The sequence below is a fragment of the Thunnus thynnus genome, chromosome 2 (assembly GCF_963924715.1).
Source record: "Thunnus thynnus chromosome 2, fThuThy2.1, whole genome shotgun sequence".
Lineage (NCBI taxonomy): Eukaryota > Metazoa > Chordata > Actinopteri > Scombriformes > Scombridae > Thunnus > Thunnus thynnus.
The window spans coordinates 21,489,133-21,509,974 of record NC_089518.1 but is presented as its reverse complement, the minus strand read 5'-3'; the positions used below and the strand labels follow the sequence as shown (position 1 = coordinate 21,509,974).

The following is a 20,842-nucleotide window of genomic DNA, read 5'->3' as shown; positions in this document are numbered from 1 at the left end:
CAGGGTGGCAATGTTGCCAAAATGATCACAGTGTGGTGTAAAGGATTGAAAAGTGACCAGACTAAGGTTGCTGTTCTCAAATGCATTTAATAATTCATCATGTGTCAAAAAAAAAACAGAATTACTCACAGTACTAACACAGTAAAAATAAAGTAACGTTTCTGATAAAAAAACTGTAGCCCTTTTTATTCGGAAACGCGCACACAGACAAACTGATGAGAAGTCATGCTACACTCAGTTGCTTTCTAGTATATCTCTGCTACATATTTCTTTTATTTTTTTTCTACTAGAAAAACAAAACAGCTAGTACAGCCATCTGCCCTGATTGTGAACTACATCACCACTACATCTTGGAGAGAATCATGGGCTTGTGCTCTCACATGCCAGTGAAAAACGATCACATTCACTCCACTCAGCTGCTCGTTACAGTGTCAGAAAAACCATGTATTACAAAAATTAAACACAGTATCACATTTTCACATCAGTGCAATAAAACCCTGACCCGTTGGCTCTACCAACAAAAGCATGCAAGTCAATTATTCTATGAATCACTCTTATATACAATAGGTCTGCTTACTTTCAGTGCAGCCATATTCACAAAGTACCTAACTAGGTCTAATCAAATGAAAAAAGCAACTGTTAATCTCACAATATTACCAATTAGATACTATTCAGATACGGCTATGAAAGCTTTATTAAGGTTCCCTGTGTGTCTGTAATGTGTCTCATGGGGTGTTTGGTGGACGCTCTGGATCCTTGTCTCTGCAGGATATCTGAGCATGAATGGGTTACTACTGTATGTGAGGCATTTTTAATATAATATGGTGGTATAATTCAGTCAAGACATCCCTGTGGGATTTTATTGCTCCTTCCTAATCCATAGCTTCAACATCTGTCTCTTATCTTGCTACGTCTGTCCTTTGCTCGCCTGAATGTCAGCTATCAAACCTGCCTCTCTCTGTCTCCCTCTCCCTCACTCTTTCTCTCTCTCTCTCTCGCGCGCACACACACACACACACACACACACACACAAACACCCACATTGCGTGTACAGTGTCTTGTTTCAGGCTATGCAGCTTCCTGCAGGTCCCCAGTTGCCTGGATTTAATGTATTCGTCAGAAACAGACACTGAGTGGAGGGGGTTAGGGGGGCAGATTAAAGTCCTACAGTACATCATGATAAGGGACTGCAGTATTTTCTGCTGCAAGACAACCTTAAAACACCCTTCATCTGAACAAACCCCTTTTATCTTAGGCCAAGTATGTAACAGGGACAGGAAAAAAGAAAAAATGTTTACAAAATTCATGTAATGAGGACAATGCAGGCTACTTTTTCAAAATCTAAAGAGTAACACCATCTAATTGTATCTATTTGTACATTTTAGGACAATCTCACCAAAAACTAGCTTTTTTTTGCTATTTATCATTCTGTCTTGTTGACCAGTAACTGCATACCCTCAAATAAGTCCAAATATGTCAGGTATGAGCTTCTGCTGTTGACCTTACTGAATTCAAAAGGAAGACTCGATGATATTGCTGCCTCTCCATTTTGAGTCTCACAAACACAGCTTCTGTCCTGCTATAGCCACAAGAAAACCCTCAAGAAGACTGCTGTGTAATCACAGCCTCAAAATCCTTAACTGTCTAGTTGATATGAGAAAGAATAACTGTGCTATGTCATATTGGCTTTCATCTACTTCCTCTTCTACCTCCTTCCTTGCATCTACACAGAATTTGACCAGGAAGTGGTTGGATGACCATGTGTGAAATTCAGTGTCTTTTACAGCGCAAGAGTCTAATAAACCTCATTATGAAAAATCAGCTCAGTAAAGCAGGAGGCCACGGGGTATATTTCCAGCCATTTAGATAAAAAAAAGTCCTTTTCTCCATCGCCGCTTCACTCCTGAGGTGAAAGGGGTGGAGGGAGCTCTCTGGGTCACATGATGGTGCAGCGATTCCTCTGTAGCGCCCCCTGCAGGCGGATGGAGGTGTGGTTCTGGCGCATGCCCCGCGCCACAGCGATGCCCAGCAGCTCCTTGAATAGCAGGACTACATGCCAGTTAAACTTGGCGGAGCATTCCACATAACCGCACTTCCAGGTCTTCTTCACCAGCACTGACACTGCCCTGCGAGGCATGAAACGCTGCCGCTGCAGATCTCTCTTGTTGCCCACTACCAGGATTGGCACCTCGCTGCTGCTGCCTTCCCTACAGGAACATGTGAGGGGTAAAAAGGACAGTAAACACACGTTATCATCTCAGTGTTTGTCACGGTGGTTGGCCGGGCGTGTGCAAAAATGTCTGTGTGCAGTTTTTCCTTCCTTCTGAGGTGTGTGTGGGCGGTCTGGAGGATTAGAGCTCACAGGCTCAAGGGGCCTCCCACCACACTCTGCAATGACTGGTTTACAGCATTGTAGAGTGTGAAAATGTATGGCAAATCAGAGGTAGGCATAAATTAGTGACTGGATACTTGACGTGTTTGTGATGCATAGCTCTAGTGTTAATGAAAACATTTCTCAGATCAACATCGAGTCCAACCTTTTACTGTGATGCCTGGTTGCTTGTGGTTTGGAAATCTAGTCTGATACTCTATTGGAAGATGAGAGCCCAACAGTTTACTACAGCAATGTAGAAAATAGTTACTGGAGGAAATCCTGGATTAGATTGTAGAGCAAATACTATGAAGGACAGAAGACTGATTATATAAAAATATATATAATGAAGGTTCTCTGTTTGTTTGGGCACCAAAGCCAGTGGAGTACGTAGCTTTAATCATCGTTTTTCATGAAAAATACTGACAGATGACAATTATTCTATTAGCAACAAAGTCAGCTGAAGTGCACATGTTTAGAGCAGCTGCTTTAACATATGATCCGTTCCACTTAAGATGAATAGGTTTTGGTTTTAGCAAGGTTTCTTGTTGTTACGTCGTGCCTCATCCTCTGACAAGGCCTCGCACACATGCATATTTGCTCATCTGCCTCGACAGATGGACAGATAGCTCAACAGAGAGGAGGACAGAGAGAGAGAAAGAGAGAGAGAGATGAACAGTACAATTCTCAGGCCCTGAGGCAAAAATCTTAGAGATTTGAAAAAACACATCGCAGTAATCATCTCACTTTTCTCCCTTTCACAGGTTGTGCTCACAGAACACATTTAAAAATATCTCCTCACATATCTGCTGGAGTTTGAGTATTTTAGTAGAACAAAATGTACTGTATGTGTGAGTGTGTGTGCATGCATCTGTGTGTGAGAATTGGGAGAAACTATACAGAAAAAACAGAGCGACCCAACACTTGTGAGAGTCTTCACAGGCTTCATGCTAGAGGGCTAAAAAAAAAAAATAGAGCAGAAAAAATATGGTTATTTGGTTTTTTAGCGGATGTCTGCAGAACATTGAGCATTTCAAGTATATATATATAAATATACATATATATACATATATATTGTGTGTGTGTGCCCATCTGAGTAAATAAACAAAGAGCTAATTTCTTTATAGATGACAAAAGCCCTGCCACCTTGTGCTACACCAGCCTCCATTATTCATGATTTCAGTTCATTTACACAGTATCTGTCCCTTCACCACTCTTCCCCTCCTTCCTCCACCTCAGATCATTGTCCTATGATTACACATTTCTCCTGTTTTCCATTCCTGTTGCATTCACCTTTCCTCTCCCAGCTGCTGGTGATAATGGTTTTCTGTCACAGGCCATAAACATTCGTGGTAACACATTTGGAGCCGCAGGAAGGTGGGGATCAACTGTGCAGTGGCAGTTTGGTCATGTTATTGTACAACATAGCAGATCAAATGAGGCCACTCATTGTACCTTTCAATATGTAAATATATGCAGGTATGCCAACAAGCGTGTATGATAGAGCAGGTGATGCCTTTTCATTTGTCTTTTGTTAACACTGGTGTTGGCAAATGTATTTTTGGCTCATGTACAGAATGTAAGCCAGCTAGGGGTCTTTGTCCTACTGTATGTTATCTCCATCTTGTTCTTATGCTTTCCTGTCTTCACTGCTGTTCTCTGTCCAACAAAAACAGAAATATCCTAAAACTAATCTTTAAATCACATCTCAGGCGGCTCGCATGCAGCAATGCCAGAAACAAATGTCATTACTAAACTGTCAGGATGCGGGGAAGAGTGCGCCGAATTAAAAGATATCACCACAAGCAGACTATCCATCACTGTCACACTGTCACAAACGTGTAATTGTACGACTTTGCGGCAGGGCTGTGAAATTGCATGCTGTCTGCAGACGGGTGAAACAGTGATGTCATTAGTAGTCACCAATGACGGTTAACAAGCTGTATGTCAGTGGTTGTATGTCCAGCGACTGTCTAAGAGTACGTCATTGACCATACCTGTGCTCCACTATCTGCTGTCTGATCATCTTGACGTATTCAAAGCTCTCCACGCAGCAGATGTCGTACACCAGGATGTAGGCGTTGGCATTGCGAACACCTCTGCAGCGCAAATCCAGCCACTCCTAAATGACAGACACAGAAAAAAAAGCTTAGATATGCAAACTTGTGTTTTTATCAAATCGTGCACACAAAACTGAGGTAATATTATTCCCTCATAGGAGTACTATAAGGCTCATACAAACAATTATTATCAATAGGCCTCACAAACATCTTTAATAAACAATTGATCAGTGTACAAAATGTCAGAAAATAGTGAATAATACTCATCATTGTTCCCTGAAGTCCAAGTTAAGACAGACCAACTGTCAGACAGACATCACCATCCATAGTGTCAATGCTACTAGCATGGCTAAAAACCTTAGTTATCTTTTATATCAGGATTTTATTGTGGAGTTTGAGGCAAGAGACAAAGTTCTTTGTATGCAACGCAATGTTATTGTGTATGTGAGAAGTTATGTTCTTTCACCACTGCAATATTTTTTGGTGTCAGAAATCCATGTAGCCTTGGCACTTAACGATTAATGAGCTAACTATACCTTAAACTATTCAGTAATAGCAGAGAGCAGTGAAACAGCATGTCTTTAATTATTCTGAAACACTTTGGCTTAATGTCATAGTTCGCCTGCCTCTGCTGCTTGTCCTCTATAAAAAAAAAGAGTCAATGAAGTCTAAGAGCTGGCATGGCTTTGGGAGTCTCACAGCCTTCAACAAAGTCATAAAACATGGTGCCCAGCAGAAAGCACTGTGTCCTAGCTATACATGCTCAAGGACAATGACGGCAGTTACCGCTTATAATAAACAACTTCCCCTTGTGTCAGGGGAGGAAATAGAAACACATACTGTGTAACTTTTGTTGCAACTTGGCTAAGCTTTGTGATTCAGCACACATTCAGTGGGGCAAACAGGAACATTTGTTTGATGCTAATGAGTTTCAAACTGTAATTAAAGCGCGTGGCACAACTGGGTACATTAGCACCTTACTGGGGGACAGTTGCTTCAATAGAAACACAGTGACCCATTCTTCTATTCAAGCTGTTTCCCCGTGCGCTCACCAACCCACCACCACCACCTTCACTGCCTCTAACAGCATGCAATGAATTTATAAGCATTTGATCTGATAAAAGAGGGAGAGGAAAATAGAGGAACTTCAGGGGGTGGGAAGAAAAGATCTATTGAGGAAAATGAGAAAACAAACGCAGCACTGAGAGAATGTTGAAAAGATGAAAAAGGCAGCAGTGGATCAAGGGATGAGCAGACAGGGTGTCAAAATAACCTCTGGTGTGCTTGGGCACTGCTAATGAAGGGTCTGGAGACTCTGAGACTGTCAGGAACTGAGTTCAGTTCAATTCAATCCAATTTAGTTAGTAAACAGTGGATACTACACTTTGCGCTAACTGCTGTAATACACAGTACGCTGTTCCTAGAGGTTAGGCATTATAATAAAATCATGATGGACAATTTTAAAGGAGTGGTTTGACATTTTGGGAAATACACGTATTCACTTTTTTGCCGAGATTTGGATGAGTAGATTGATACACTCTCAAGTCTGTATACAAAATATAAAGCTGGAGCCAGTAGCTGGTTAGCTTAGCTTAGCTTAGCTTAAAGACTGGAAAGAGGGGGGAAAAACTAGTTTGGCTCTGTCCAAATCTGTCTATCAGAGCCTATAGAGCTCACTAATTAATACATTTTATCTTGTTTGTTTAATCTGGCAAAAAAACAAAGTGTAAAAGGCACGTGTTTGGGTTTTATGAGGGATTATGTGCCAGACTATTTCTTGGCTGGGAGCAGCGACTTCTTGTCACTGTGAGATTGGCAGGAAACCAGCGGAGACTCATTAAGTTTGTTTCACCTTGTGACTACAGCATTGTGTTTGTTTTTAAATTCTGAGCCTGCGATGGGACATTTCAAGCACAGAAAAATATTTCTCGAAGATTTACATTTTTTTTTTTTTCTGTATTCAAACTGTCCCGTCCCACAATCAGAATTGAGACACAAATATAATTCAATATGTGACCATAATTCATCTTTGCAGAGGCATTTTCTGTGTGTTTTTTTCATATGTTGTCACGATTTTCAAAGCTGTTCTGTTTGATGTAATAAATAATTTGGCTTTGTGTTTTTGAATGATGCACCTGCACCCTGGGCACAGACAATTTGGCCTCTTTGGAGCTCTGTCTGTTGTATCATGTTGCTTTGAAAACTCAGATATCAAAGTGTTGATTGTCAGCCCTCTTTTCATTTTTATGCTTGTGATTAGCGTTTGAGCTCCTATGACCCACCTTTGTCGCAGTGATTGCGATGGTGATTCATTTGTTACAGTGTTAAAGTACATTGCCATGTGTTGCCTACATTACTTCATCTACCACCTGCAACAGCTTGAAATAGGAATGTGAGAAATCTAATCACAGTGCTCTCCAGGTTGGAGAAAATATGCTTTTTTAAATCAACATACTGTACAGGCAGCCTGTACAATCAGCTGATAATTTGTGACAGGGGAGGCTAAGGGAGCAGGCGATGATCAGTGTAACTTATAATGATGATAACGCTAACACATCTGAGTCAGTGACTAATAATTAACTTCATTCAACGAGGTAGAGGGTTTGGTGAGTTTGTGTCTGTGTGAGTGTGAGGGAGAGACAGCTTCACACATCTGCAGGGAGATAAAGAGGCCGATCAGGCAGGGAGACAAACATGTGGCACTAAGATCACTGCTATCAAAAGTGAAAGAAAGGGAGGGAGGGAGGGAACAGCGCCCTGTAAAAGCTGGTAGGAAGTGTGATTATTTTCTCCGTCTCTCTCCAAGTTGAATCAGTTTTCAGGGAGAAGGAGAAACATGTCAGAGACGGTCTGATATCTACTATAATTTCTTCTTATCGCTTCTGTTGAGTGTCCAATACAATTCACTTTCAAAGTTGTGCCTAGCAGGCAAATATCGGAGAAAATATTCACCTGTTTCTGCCAGACAAACAAGAAAATGACAAGACTGTCATAGCAGAGATCATCACAGCTCACCCTCTTGTGATAGTTGAGGCAACTGATGAGGTGAGATGTACACACTGGCTTCAGTTGCAGCTTCACATCCCTGCGGGGCTAAAAATAGAAGCTTGTGTTCTCACCTCATATCTAAGGAAGCCGAGAACGGCCGTGCTTGCAATTTTTTTTTTTTTTAAATGCTGTTATCTTAAATGCTCTTATCTTGAGATCACAAGTTAATTATTTTGTTATCTTGAGAAAATGAACTTTGTTATCTCGAGATAACCAATGCATGTCATTCCTCCATGCATGTCCATTATGTTGAACCAATGCTACATCTTTAATAGTGCACTCATAGTGCTTATTATAAAATTGAGTGTCAGAAAGGCGCATTCATGGAAGAAGTTAGACTACATAGTAGAATCTCTTATACTAACGAAATACTTAACTAATGTGTGTTTCCATGACAAAATAATATGCATTGTTTTCATTTGGATTTGGTTTATTAATGTTGATATGATAAAAACATCTAAATTGTTAGTGGTGTAAAATGAGCCATCATGATAGCCAATGGAGTACACTATGCAGTGAATGGTTAAGGTTATGTTTATTTATTTAATATCCTGAGGTTTTGAATTATTGTTCACATGAAATGGATGATTCATTCAGGAATTCTCACTTCTGCTGTCAAATACACATAGCATATCTGTGTATGGATATGGTTTGAAAATAAAGAATACATAGTGTTAGACATCCAAGAAATATATGACCTCTCAGCCTGGTTATCCAAAGCTCTTTGTTTTCTCGTAAAAACAGGTTGATTATCTTGTTTTCTCGAGATAACAAAATAATTAACTTGTGATCTCAAGATAACATTAAAAAATAGCATTAAAAAAATCATTGCAAGGATCGGCTGTTCTTGGCTTCCATACATATCTCTTTGTCATCCAAGTCCTGTTTTTAAATATGGAGGTGGGGCTAGAAACAGCTGTTCCACTCTTCTCCATACCCAAACAAAGAACACAGGTAAAACTAAGAAATTAAGACAAGACAGTGCAGCAACACAGAGCTGATGAATTGAAGCGAAATGAATTTAAAATGCATGTGTGGGCATGTTTATTTGTGTGTGCTCTCTGCATGTGAAAGTGTGCTTGTGAGAGCATGAATATGAAGTGTGATGCCACTGTCTGTATTCTCCAGTCGGTCTTCTTAACACTATGCAGAAAAAGAGCATCTCATCCTTCACTCCTCAGGAGCCAAACAGAACACGTTTCCCTGACAACTGCAGGCCGCGGTCAGTTTTTAGCAGGCTATGACAAAGCTGTTGAGTCTCCTCATATTAGGGGAGGCAGCTTAACGGTAATGAGTGGATGTGATGGATCAATACTCAAGCACAGGAGGGAGACCGGTGTAACCTGGTGGGGGAAGGGTGCTGAGCAATTAGAGATATGTCACACATAGGCCACGCTGGCCGATTTGCAATTAAAATCTATTACCTCCCCTCGGGATGAAACTCCCATTACTCAATGACGACCTATGGCAAGACATTTTTAATGGTCTATTGCTGGTTTCACACCCAGAATGACAAAAACATTACTTGTACGAGGGATTAAATACGGCAAATTTTGGGAAATATGATCATGAATTGTTGACTTAAACACAAGAGCTAACAAGGATTTTAAGCAGTTTTAAAGGAATCGTAAACACTTATTTGCTTTCTTGCTCAGTTAGATGAGAAGATTAATACTACTCAGCCAGACGCCAGTTAGCTTAGCCTAGCATACAGACTTGAAAAAGGGGGAACGGCTGGCCTAGCTCTGCACAACTGTATCAAAAATAGCCTTCAAGAACCTCCAAAGCTCACTAATTAACATGCTGTATCTTGTTTGTTCAAAAGCAATAATTTGTGCTTTTACAAAGGGGTTTATTGAGTTTTCAGTCTTTATGCTAAGCTAACCATCCCCTGGCTCCAGCTTCATATCGAACAGACAAACTCCAAAGTGGCATCGATCTTATCATCTCTCACTCTGGGCAAGAAAGCAAATATTTCCCAAAATGACAAACTATTTATTTAATTATGCTTGTGTACTATATAACAATAATGACAACAACCTCTTGACTTTGTACCACAATGTAAAATTCTCAAAGAACTTCACGACAGAGTCAAGAGGTTGAGATATGTAGCACAACAAGCTAAGCTCTGTAAACAGAAACGTATTGATCACTTTATTAGACTTTGGAGCCATTTCTAAACAAACTACTGTGACCATAATCTTCGGGAGCGAAGGAACATGTCACCCAGTGTAGCGGTGTGGCTCATTTACATGTTTTTAATGGTTTTTGGACAACAATGGAGATCTACAGCACAGAGGAATCAGATGTATCAGGCTTTGGATACACATACAATAATTGTAAGTAGGATGAGTTCATTGCTGGTTTGGCTCTGCACATGAGATTTGTTGACAATAAGAAAAATCACCAGACTTTTCTTTAAATATGATTTTAAAAGTCACCATGCACCTGTTACTCATGTAACTTTGACACGCAAACACCTAAATGGTTTGTACATCTCCTGACTGCACACATCGTATCTCTACAATGTTTATGAGTGTCAAAATTACACAATGTGTGACATGAAAAGCAATCATTTCCACCCTGTTATTGCAGAGTATATTGACAGAGATAACTGAGAGAAATGTCCAGAGAGCGCAGGGAAAGGAGGACGAGAGGGAGCATTTTGTGTGGGAGGAAGTCATGGGGATAAATTATGGTAAGAACAAGAAAAAATCATTACTGAATCCACTGTCAGGCTTAAATCCATCTGTCACCACACCCTATTGACAAACTGTGACAGATGCTCTGTAAATGCAATACTATCGGCAACAGACACACATAAAGCAAAGCAAACAAATCATTAAACCATGACAGCCTCACAGTAAAATAATAGAAATCTTGCCTTGTCTCCGGCATCAGAAGGGATAAAAATGGCTGTCTACGTAGTTGAAATGGGGTCACAAGTAGCCTGCCAGAATGTTACTCCTCTTCTCTCAAATATAATATGAACTGATAAGAAATTGCCACGCTGCATAAGCATGGAGGCGTACTGACTCACTCTATTCTGCAGCTTATTCATCACAAATTTCAGAGGACATTATAAAACCTCATACTTCAACAATGTCCATTAAACTCTGAGCAACCTCTCTTAATTGACTGCAGCAAATTCCTACTGTCTCCTCTGTTGGTCTTTTATTCCCAGCAGTGTTCTAGCAGGGAACTGTGCTTTAATTCAATTTACTGTGTACTGCGAGTAAATTTCAATCAGATTTCTTTGTGCTGGCACTACTCACTGCTTATTGTGTCCAATGCCCCGAACCTGGGTTGCATTTATCTGCCCACAGGGGTAAATACAGAGATGGGCGGTGAGTCAGAAATGCCCCTTGTCTCATCACTGCTCTTGCTATGAATAGAGGACGTTGCCAGACAAAGCAAGAGAACAGACTTCAGAACAAGCCGGACATGACAAGAGAAGAAGAGAAAAAGTAGAGCAGACTTCGCAGGGTCGTTCCTGAGCAAATGAGTAACCATAAATCTGTCTGATAGAAATGTTGTGGCAGCACTCAGCTAATGGTTTTCTCAGGCTGAACCTTCCACAAAAGGGCCAGACAAAAGGTGACTGCTCACTATGCTACCACTCCGAAATGAGGATGAAATGTTCACACAATGTGATACAACATGCCGCACAAGTGAATGATGAAAGCTGTGTGTGCTTAAAAGCTTTCTCGTGTGACTCAAGGCTTAGGAAACACACACTCACGCTCCCACGTGTAAACTCATGAGACTCATCCTGTCTTATTCCTGTTTTCTGCTCACACCTAGCAGCCTTTTCCCTAATGGGGGTTAAGCACCATTTAACTGAAGACGGAGAAAACTCAATCAGAATGTCTTTACTGGGGGTCTCTGTGGGGAGGTAACAGTGAAGCACACAGCAGACCCCTTAACACCTTCGAACAAAATGTTTAATCTGGTTGAACAGCTACATGTAATTCTAACAGAAGCTTGACAGGATGATCGCTCCGGCCTCGCCGCCTGCCTGTCAGATGTTTTCCATGTTAATGCCGGGCGCTCGGAGCGCACGGTAAACCAGCACTCTGGGAGGCCTCACACTCAAGCTGCTCTCTTTTTGTTTCCTCCTTGGCCTGATCTCATTTTCTCAGTGGCACCTCCTCTGTGTAGATAACAACAGCTGTTCTTAGGAGGGCTATACATGTGACACCGAAGGGGAGAGAAGGAGAGAAATGATCAGCGGCAGCCGTCAGGTGTTGTGTGGCAGCTTGGTGTGGTGACCTTGGAGATTTCTATCTTGAAAGCATCACAGCCTCTCCGCTGAGGCTGCAGTGGACAGCAGTCGAACGCACTTCAAATAGACAGAGGGTTGGAGTGCAGCACGTTGTTTCAATTCTCAACGATTTGTGATATACACAGACATACTTTTTTGGACTTTTTTGGCCAGTAAAGAGAAAAAGAGAAATGTACCAAGAGCCTTTTTGTCTTAAAGAATAGCTTCACAGTCACATTCACATTGAAAGAGTTATTGGTCGAGGCAATTGTTCCCCCTCTCCATATTAGCTGTGAAGAGATCCCGTCCTAAAGTGATTTCAATATAAGTGATGGGAGACAGAATCTGCAGTCCTCGCTCTATGCAAAGATGTATTCTAAAGTTCAGTTGGAGCTAATAAGAAACTTCTGCAGTCTGAGTTAGACAAATCAAGTGGTTATCTTCCAAACTTACAGTCTTTTTGTACCAAAGTCCCTCTAGAGCCGCAGTTAATTAATCAGTTGATCAACAGAAAATTAATTGAATAATAATTTCAGTCCTTTTTTAAGCCAAAATACCAAACATTTGCTGGTTCCAGCTTTTCAAATGTGAGGATTTTATGGTTTTCATTGTCTTCTGTGATGAGAAACTGAATGTTTTTGGGTTTCGGACTATTGTCGGACAAAACAAAACATCTAAAGACATCAACTTTGGCTGTGGGAAATTATATTATTCACTATTTTCTGACATCTTATAGACAAAACAACTAATTGATTAATCTAAAAAAAATATTAGATAGATGAATCAGTGATGAAAAGAATCGTGAGTGGCATTCTTAATTTCCTCTTTCTGTTTCCACTGTTTCCTTGCTGAACTACAGTGGAGGGACAGTAACACAAAGATGGAATTTGGTCCTAAAAAGACCGTAACTTTAGAATATACCTGCTTAATGAGGCTCACTCACTCTGTTAGAGCTTCATATTAGCTGTGGCTGAACTTTAAAATACATTTTTGCACAAAATGAGGACTGGCTCCCATCACTTACATCAAAACTGGACTAGAAAGGGATGAATTACAGCATCCATTAGTGCTTTTAATGTAGGCCTACTTTAAAAACCTACCTACCTGCATTTTAATCATATTTGGGGCTTTTCATTCATATCTTGCACTGCGCTGTGGCTGCACTGTATTTTTTCTCCTGTTTTCTATTTTAGCTTATTTTCCATGTAACTCTTTTAAATTCTATTTAAATGTGTCTTTTTATAATGTCTTGTGTTTCTTTTTCATTTTCTTAAATGTTTTGTGTAAAGCACGTTTAATTGCATTGCTGTTGAAAGGTGTTATACAAATAAACTTACCTTGCTTTAACTTACTTACTGTATGTGATTGTTGTTTTAAGAGAGGCTTGAAAAAAAATGTGAGCCTGTCCATTAAAGAAAAACAAAACTTCCAGGGATGAAATGCCACATAAAGACAACCAGAGATGATATTCTTGGCAGGAAGAAAACAAAGCTACAAAACTGGCCACACGTCTTAAACGTTTGGAGCTGCAGTGCATCTCACTGATGATGAACCTGCAATCAGATGTGTCTCCACGTGATAAGGTGTGGCATATGACCCTTGGCCGTGAATGAAAGGGCAGTCTGTTCTATTTTTAAATTGAGAGTTTGACCAGGTGCTGTGGCAGCGCCTGCAGCTATTATTTTCTGTGCATACGAGCCGGATTCAAGCATACTGTTATCAGTTCAGCTGAATATATGTAACACTCAACATTTCTCTCATTAAGAGTCTGTAGGAGACATGCTATGATTAATAAACAACAATATGCAAGCTGGCATTCCTCCCTCATGAGGGGGGTTGAGAAAGAGAGAGAGTTTACAACGTCAAAGTGAAGCTCTCCAAGGCTTTAAGTCAGGTCTCCATAGCAACTAGTAGACTGGGGACATCTGATAGTGATAGGAGAATAAATAAAATTGGTGTTTTTGTCTTTGAGCAATGCCTGTGGCGGTGAACAGACGGGCACTTGTAAAATTAAGTGGAGATTAAATTAATGAGATCTGGATCACCATAAGGGAAGCGGCTCAGCTTTATAAATCATCTAATAAAGTTAAAGCTTTAGGAAGAATCTGCACAGTCCTCAGACATTATACCTGGCTGGAGCTTGATGGAAAGGAGGAGATTGGCGGGACATCCAAAACCTTCAGCTCGTACATGTTCCCGTTCAGTATGACGGAGGGTCTGTACACATATCTGGTCCTGGTCGGCGTGTACACCTCCGAGAAATCGTTATAGATGAACTGGCGGATTATAGAAGTTTTCCCCACTCCGGGAGCACCGATGACTGCGATACTCAGCGTCTCCACCATTCCTGGAGCACGAGTTCAGCACCATGGACAGCGACGACGACAACGACAGATGTGACCCGTCCAGAAACACAGCTGGCCGCCGCTGTTTTCTTGCTGCTCCGGTGGAATTCAATTCCACCGCTGCCCCTTTAACCAAGCAGCCCCTTAATCACCTCCAGCGGGCTCAACTGCGTGCAATTAAAACGAATCGACGAGCGAATAAATCTTGCAACCCGTCGAGCAAGAGAGAGGAAACTTTATCTCCAGGCTGTGGGAGGGGGGGGGGAGCTGTGTGAAAGGAAAGAAACCCACGCAGCTTGGAGGTTGTCAGAAATAAAGCTCAACCATGATCATGCAGATGGAGGGATCTTCGCTGCCTCTGCAATCCAAAGCACAGAGAGAAACTCTTGGTTTTTCAGGGGACATCCCCAGGCGACCCCGTCCCCCGAGAGGAAGCGTAAAAGTCCGTCCTTGTTGTCTCCACATGGGCATAATCACATCCAGGCTAGACTCTGACCTTGCCCGAACGCACAGGAGCCCTCGGTCTCTTCATTGATGATCTCCTCTGCACCTCTCACTCATTTCCACCGATGCACCACCGCCGCGCTCCTCCATCACAGGGAGGACTTGCGCACAGCCGCCAGCCTCGAAAATAAGCTTTCCACGTGTTGTGAAATTGCATGCAAACCCATAATCTTCTTGTTTTTCCTGGTGACAGAAAGATCAATTTACGTGTAGGTGGGTTAAGAGGGAAGAGGCAATCCACACAGCCGGCAGACGCGCGTTTTCTGTAAAGGCATCTGGAGCCTTTTAACTAGCAATGTGCCTCTGCCGTTGGAAAGACATGAGCTCTCTCCCTCCCTCTCTCTTCCTCCCTCTCTCTCTCTGTCTCTCTCTCTCTGTCTCTCTCTCTCTCTCACTATCCTCTGCCCTGCTCATCCAATAGGATCATGTCGTGAGCAAGGCGTGTGAAAGCTTTGAGCTTCCATGCGCCGCCAATAAACTGCAAAGGAGCAAGCCACACACTATCCATCATCTCGGTGTGCGGGTGATGGAGATTCGGCGCAAGACTGAACATCACATCTCTGAGGGGGCGCGACTTATTGGAGAGGGGTAGGGCAGGGGCATGTGTCCCATCAATCACTGCGGCGTGGCAGCAGCACACAGTGGCTACACATCCACTTAGTGACAAGTCTGAGGAATAAACATCGCACATCATAGAATAACTCGAGATGAGCTTGTAACCTCGGCTTCATCGTCACTAGAAATGATTTTCCAATGTGGTGGCTACTTTTTAATAACTAATGGATTTGTTACTGGTTAATAAATCGTATACCTCTACTTTATAGATCAGTTATTAGCTACTAATAAGAACAGCTTTTTGGTAGACTTATGTGTTTTTTGGTAATAATGCAGATGTAAATGGGAGTCACTCATTAATAAACACTGATTGGTTTCTTACTTTCTAACAAGCCGTCAGAGCCGCAGTTTTAAGTGTTTGTGAGACATTAATAAAGGGTTATTATTACAATGCGTTAAGTCTGAAGATGTTTAAAGGATAAGTTCACAATTTTTCAAGCCTGTCTCGGTCACAGTCAGGTGTTCATATGAACACTGAAAGAGGTTTTCCTCGCTTTAATCATTCCTCCTGTTCATACTGGCCAATAAAAGATCCCCTTCAAATGCGCTTTCAATATAAGTGATCAAGGCCAAAATCCACACACAGTCATTTTGTGCAAAAATGCATTTAAAAAGTTTATCTGAAGCTTATATGAGGCTTCATCCGTCTGAGTTAGTCATATCAAGCGGATATCTGCAACATCTTATACATCTACAGTCTTTTTAGCATCAAATTCCCTCTTCGTGTTTCCTTGGACAGTGTTTCCCTGTTGAGCTGCGGTGGAAATAGAGTAACAAAAAAATAAACTTCGGCACTAAAAAGACTGTAACGTTGAAAGATATCTACTTGATTTGACTCATTTGGACGGCTGAAGCTTCATATTAGCTTCAGATAAACTTTTAAATACATTTTTTGCACGGAAGGAGGACTGTGGATTTTGGCGCCCATCACTTACATTGTAAGTGCATTATGAAGGGATCTTCTAATGATCAGTATGAACAGGAGGAATTATTATGGCAAGAAAAACCTGTTTCAATGTTCATTTGGGCACCTGACTGCTGTTTTAAGACAGACTTGAAAAATTGTGAATCTGTCCTTTAATAAGTTGTTGATGAATGGATTTTGAACCAGATTCTCTATTATTTTTCAGGCAACATGTTCATTGGAGCAGATACATTACAGAATCTAAGAGGATAAACACCAACCAAAGAGACTTTTCACAACCTGGTAACCCAGTCACTCCTCTTAATTATGGCTTATAAGTAATTTAAATTGCATTAGTTAATGACTCATTATCTACTAATAAAGCCATTAGTTACTTCTTAAACCCTTTGTAAAGAGTGTCTTATTAGAAAGTGACTTAAAGGCCATAAATGGGGAAATCTACAAAAAGCTGTTTCATACGGCCTTGGCCTAGTTGCAATGAAACGAACATCTTTATGCATCAAAGCAGGAAAATGTAATTTTCTTGAAGTGTGACTTGAATTTATGGGCTTACTCTCAGATCTGTGCATGTGATGGATTTGATGCCATAAAAACGCTCCGTTCTGATGTTCCCTCATGCATTAGTTTTGCCATATATGAATAAATGCATATAGATTCTGTATACTGTAGCAGTTGATCTTTGAAACCTTCAGAAGTTTATGATTGATCTAATATGAAGTGCTGTGGTACACCTTGGACCTCAACTACTGCTGAGGACATCGAGCTCATATCCTCTTCTGAGGATTTTGGGGTTTTAGCAACCTGGTGGGAGTTTACACTCAAGAACTACCTTGTGTTGGATGTTTTAAATGCTGATTCCAGTATATTTTAGACTTAATTTATTTAAATTTGACTACTGCTAGGCCAGCAAATAAATCAATCAATTAAGGATTCAATATCTCCTCATCAGATTTTCATTCTTGGCAGTGTGAAGACATCTTTGAAAAAGAAACAAGGACTTCATGTTGGGAAATAAAAAGTACATATAATTGGATAAAATGCAGATAATAGGGGGTTAAAGGACGGGTTAAAGTTAACACTAGCCTTCCCATTGCTTCAGTTTTTTAAAATCTAGGCTACAGCTCTGGTTAAACTAATAAACACTTTTGAGTGTAAAGAAAACCCCTTCCTTCTTTCTATCAACTGATTTGGAAGTCAATTAACGTGCCTTTAGATAGACTGAGCCTTTACCAGAGCACAGTGCAGTGGCACCCCCTATTGGAGTGCAGTCATAACATGGGATCGATATTATAGATCATTCATTTGTAGAGAAGAGTCTGAAATTTGTCACAACCTTTGGTTAATCACAACACTACACTCCTGCCTGGTCAGTAAGTGTGCATCTTTCAGCAGTCTGACCTTTATCATTCACAGAGGAGCAGGTGTGAGATTAGAGGTGCTTGCGTCGCCCATTAGATAGATGCAGCCGAAATCCTTGTTAAGCTTTCCCAAGCAGCTCGGACTTTAAAAAATCCTGACACCGTTTCAGAGGAGCCACTCTACCTTGAAGATGCACTCGGCTGTGGATAAACCTTCACTCAAAGCTCAAGGTTGAACACTGAGAGGCTGCTGACTTTGTATGCAAAGCTGTGAAGGCTGGAACAGAGAGGAGCTGCCCATGAGAGCAAAGGCGTGAACACCTCAAAGGTCATCAATGATTATCAAGTATGAAGGTGTGAAAACAATGCGCACTGGCTTACAGGGACTTTGGGAATGTGGACTTTACAGACCAAATAAAACTGAGATAACGTTTTGCATGTGCTGACATTGAGACTTCCACAAACATAAATTATCTTTGTGCTACATTTTTTAAAGCCTTTATCGTTGTCACGGTGTTTAAATAAGTGAAGAGACAGAACATCTGAATTTATCAAGACTTTTAATAGTTCTTTTTCAAATGATGAACATATAATGAACAAAATCATGTCAAAAACATCTGATTAAACATTTGATTTTTTTTTTCTCTTTACAGCATTTCTAATGCATCAGCTGTCACCTCACACAAAGACACACACACACACACACAGAATATACAGCCACCCCTTTTGATAATCTTTAAAAAGGTGTTAGCGTAGGTGCATACATCCTGTAGGGCCGATAAAAAGGGCTTCAGTGCAGTGACTCGTAAAAGGAATCCAATTAATTTGTAGAGTCTGAGGGTAAAACGGGGACAATGGTGTTCTAGCTTTCTTTCCACTGAGACAGAGTCTGCTACATACGCGTACACAAATTACTCAGAAGTGTTACATCATAGTTTAGAGTTATTTCACCTAAGCCTTCATCTCAGGTGGCCGTGGTACTCAAAAAGCCGCGATGAGGATACAGACAGAGCAAAGTGGCAGAGAGCTTGAGAGGCGGTCACTGGCGCGGGGAGAAAGCAGCAAATACAAAATCCTCAACACCTGAGGCTCTCTACCAGTCTGCCCGATGCACACTAACAAGACGAGAAACACAAATTAAACAATGGAATGACTAAGAAAGAGAGCAGACCGTGAATAGTCTATAAAATGTCCAGATATTGATGGAAAAATTAAAAGAAAAAAAAAAAAAACACACACTAGCAAACAGTTTCCATGCACACAGCACACGTCAGACATCCTGCTTTCAGGGACAGCAGAGGATCCGACCCCGCTGCTAACCACAGATACTAAAGAAAACTATAAAATGACGAGACAATAATGTAGTTTATACGTATTTATGTATCTCTTCTAAAGGCCCAGACAGCCACTTTCCACTTCACTAAGGCAGAGGAGAGTTAAAGCCTTTTTCTGTCGCATTTAAATTGAAAGTACCCCAAATAAATATGCCGACAGTGTTGATTCACCTGCTGATTGCAGGTGCTAAAAATAGACTCCGATTTGCAGAGAAGTGGGGCTAGATAATGATTAAAGAGCCTCGTGCAGAGGCAACAGTCACGGGAGCACAAGTCATACAGCTGTCTGTCCCGAAAGAATAAAGGTCTACACAGGATGGCTCAGGAAGGAAGAATGGAGGACGTGCTCAGTCTGAAAGTGTTCATTCGGATCATTTAGCAAGTGCTGATGTCACACTTGTTTAAAAAAAAAAAAAAAAAAAAAAAGAACAATAAGAGGGGGCAGGATAAGGTTAGCCAAGAGGATAAATCAGAAATCTCTGCAGAATTGGGGGAAAAAATGCATGGACAATGAGCCAAATCAGGCAATAAGTCATTAACCATCCTAATTAAACAGCTGGCTGACATACAGAGCGCAGTCTGCAGGTCCAACACAGCAGGGAAGTGGCTCCCACACTGCATAAGGTTGTAATATGGTCCGTGAGTCAGGTGAGGGCAGGCAGGAGAAAGCGCCGGGAGTCCTTGAGGGTAGCGGCTGGGTCGTCGGCGGGTGTTCTTCAGTTCTTCAGCACTGCCTCGTAGCTCTGGAACACACACTGGGAAACCTCCGGGGCTCTGCACTTCAGAGAGACCTGAGGGAGAGAGGAGGCGAGCAGGGTTGAATATGATTTCACTATCAGGAGAGTCTGTTAAGATAAGAGGGTACAAAATGTCCACTGTGGGATATACAATACAGGGGACAAGTCACAGATAATCCACGGCCCTCCTTCCATGCAAAAATATACATGTTTCAATGTTCGTTTGGCCACCTGACTATTGTTTTAAGACAGTCTTGTCCTTTAAGAAAGATGTGAAGCAGAATGAAGTTACTGTCAGTATGTTGGAGTAATTACGGGCTTAGATGATGTACAGTAGCTACTTAGGGTTTAATCTGTAATTTTTTGATCCAAATCTATAATGTGCTATATAATTGAGCATAAATGGCACGACTTCAAAGGAAAAATGAGCCTATAATCATCATCAATCTTCAGAAGAGAAAATCTTTGCATTGGAATACTCTTGTTAATTCAGTTTGAACAGACACACCGACAGAAGCGCAAATAAATCAACACACAAGAGAAAATAGTCCCAGCATCTCTGTTCTTTGATGTTAATCTCAGCTGGGAGTAGGTTTACAATCTGATACAGACTCACAAAGTGAGTTTTCCTTCCATCAGCAATCACACTGCAGATGTTATTTACTCAGATTCAGAAACAGGCATTTTACAGCATTAAACACTTAAGTAACAAACCACAACACGATAAATAACTCAGAAAGTAATCCTGAATATTTAAAAATGTTTCACTATTTAATTTCTACACGATCAATACCTGCTGTGCTTTCTCCTTCTGAAAAATTGAACTCTCAATAACCCACACATCTCTCTGAAGTGGAAAAGTCAAGAAAACAACCTGCACTTTTCTTCCCCTGACAGCAAAACACACACACGCACTAAACTGTAGAGCTCCGCCTCTCACTCACAGTGCTGTTCTTTCAGCTCTCATCACTGTTATTTCTTAGAATCGCATTTGATCCACTGGAAAATAGTTTAGAGGTCACAGTGTCAGTTTTCTAAAGATAATCAGTACAGACTCTGTGTGACTGGGCTTGACTGACAGATACAAACAACGCAGCGACATAAGAAAAAGAATCCAAGAATAGCCGGTCCAGGGAACGTCTAACAATTCCCTGCTGAGTCTTAAAAATCAGCATTTCTTTTCTGATTTTGGATTTATCGTTTATTTCTCTAATTTTTTTCCAACCATTTTGGGGCATTAAATGCCTTTTTTTTTTTTTTAGAGAGTAGACAGTAAATTGC

At 41.0% G+C, this 20,842-nt stretch overlaps 2 protein-coding genes across 5 annotated transcripts in view; both read right to left on the bottom strand.

Annotated features, from left to right (window-relative positions):
- Positions 1-67: 67 nt before the first annotated feature.
- On the bottom strand, positions 68-15,175 carry rasl10a (RAS-like, family 10, member A). The gene is made up of 3 exons (XM_067610282.1): positions 13,873-15,175; positions 4,369-4,493; positions 68-2,207 (listed from the first exon to the last, which is right to left on the bottom strand). The coding sequence occupies exons 1-3, from the start codon at positions 14,086-14,088 to the stop codon at positions 1,937-1,939; spliced, it is 612 nt and encodes a 203-aa protein (XP_067466383.1). The 5' UTR covers positions 14,089-15,175; the 3' UTR covers positions 68-1,936.
- Positions 15,176-18,033: 2,858 nt separating this feature from the next.
- The window catches only part of ap1b1 (adaptor related protein complex 1 subunit beta 1), a 28,218-nt gene continuing 25,409 nt past the window's right edge, over positions 18,034-20,842 (bottom strand). For all 4 annotated transcript variants that reach the window (XM_067610180.1, XM_067610189.1, XM_067610170.1 and 1 more), the window contains one exon: positions 18,034-19,615. In XM_067610180.1, the coding sequence (XP_067466281.1) occupies positions 19,541-19,615 (75 nt within the window). In that variant the 3' untranslated portion in view covers positions 18,034-19,540. The remainder of the gene's footprint in view (positions 19,616-20,842) is intronic.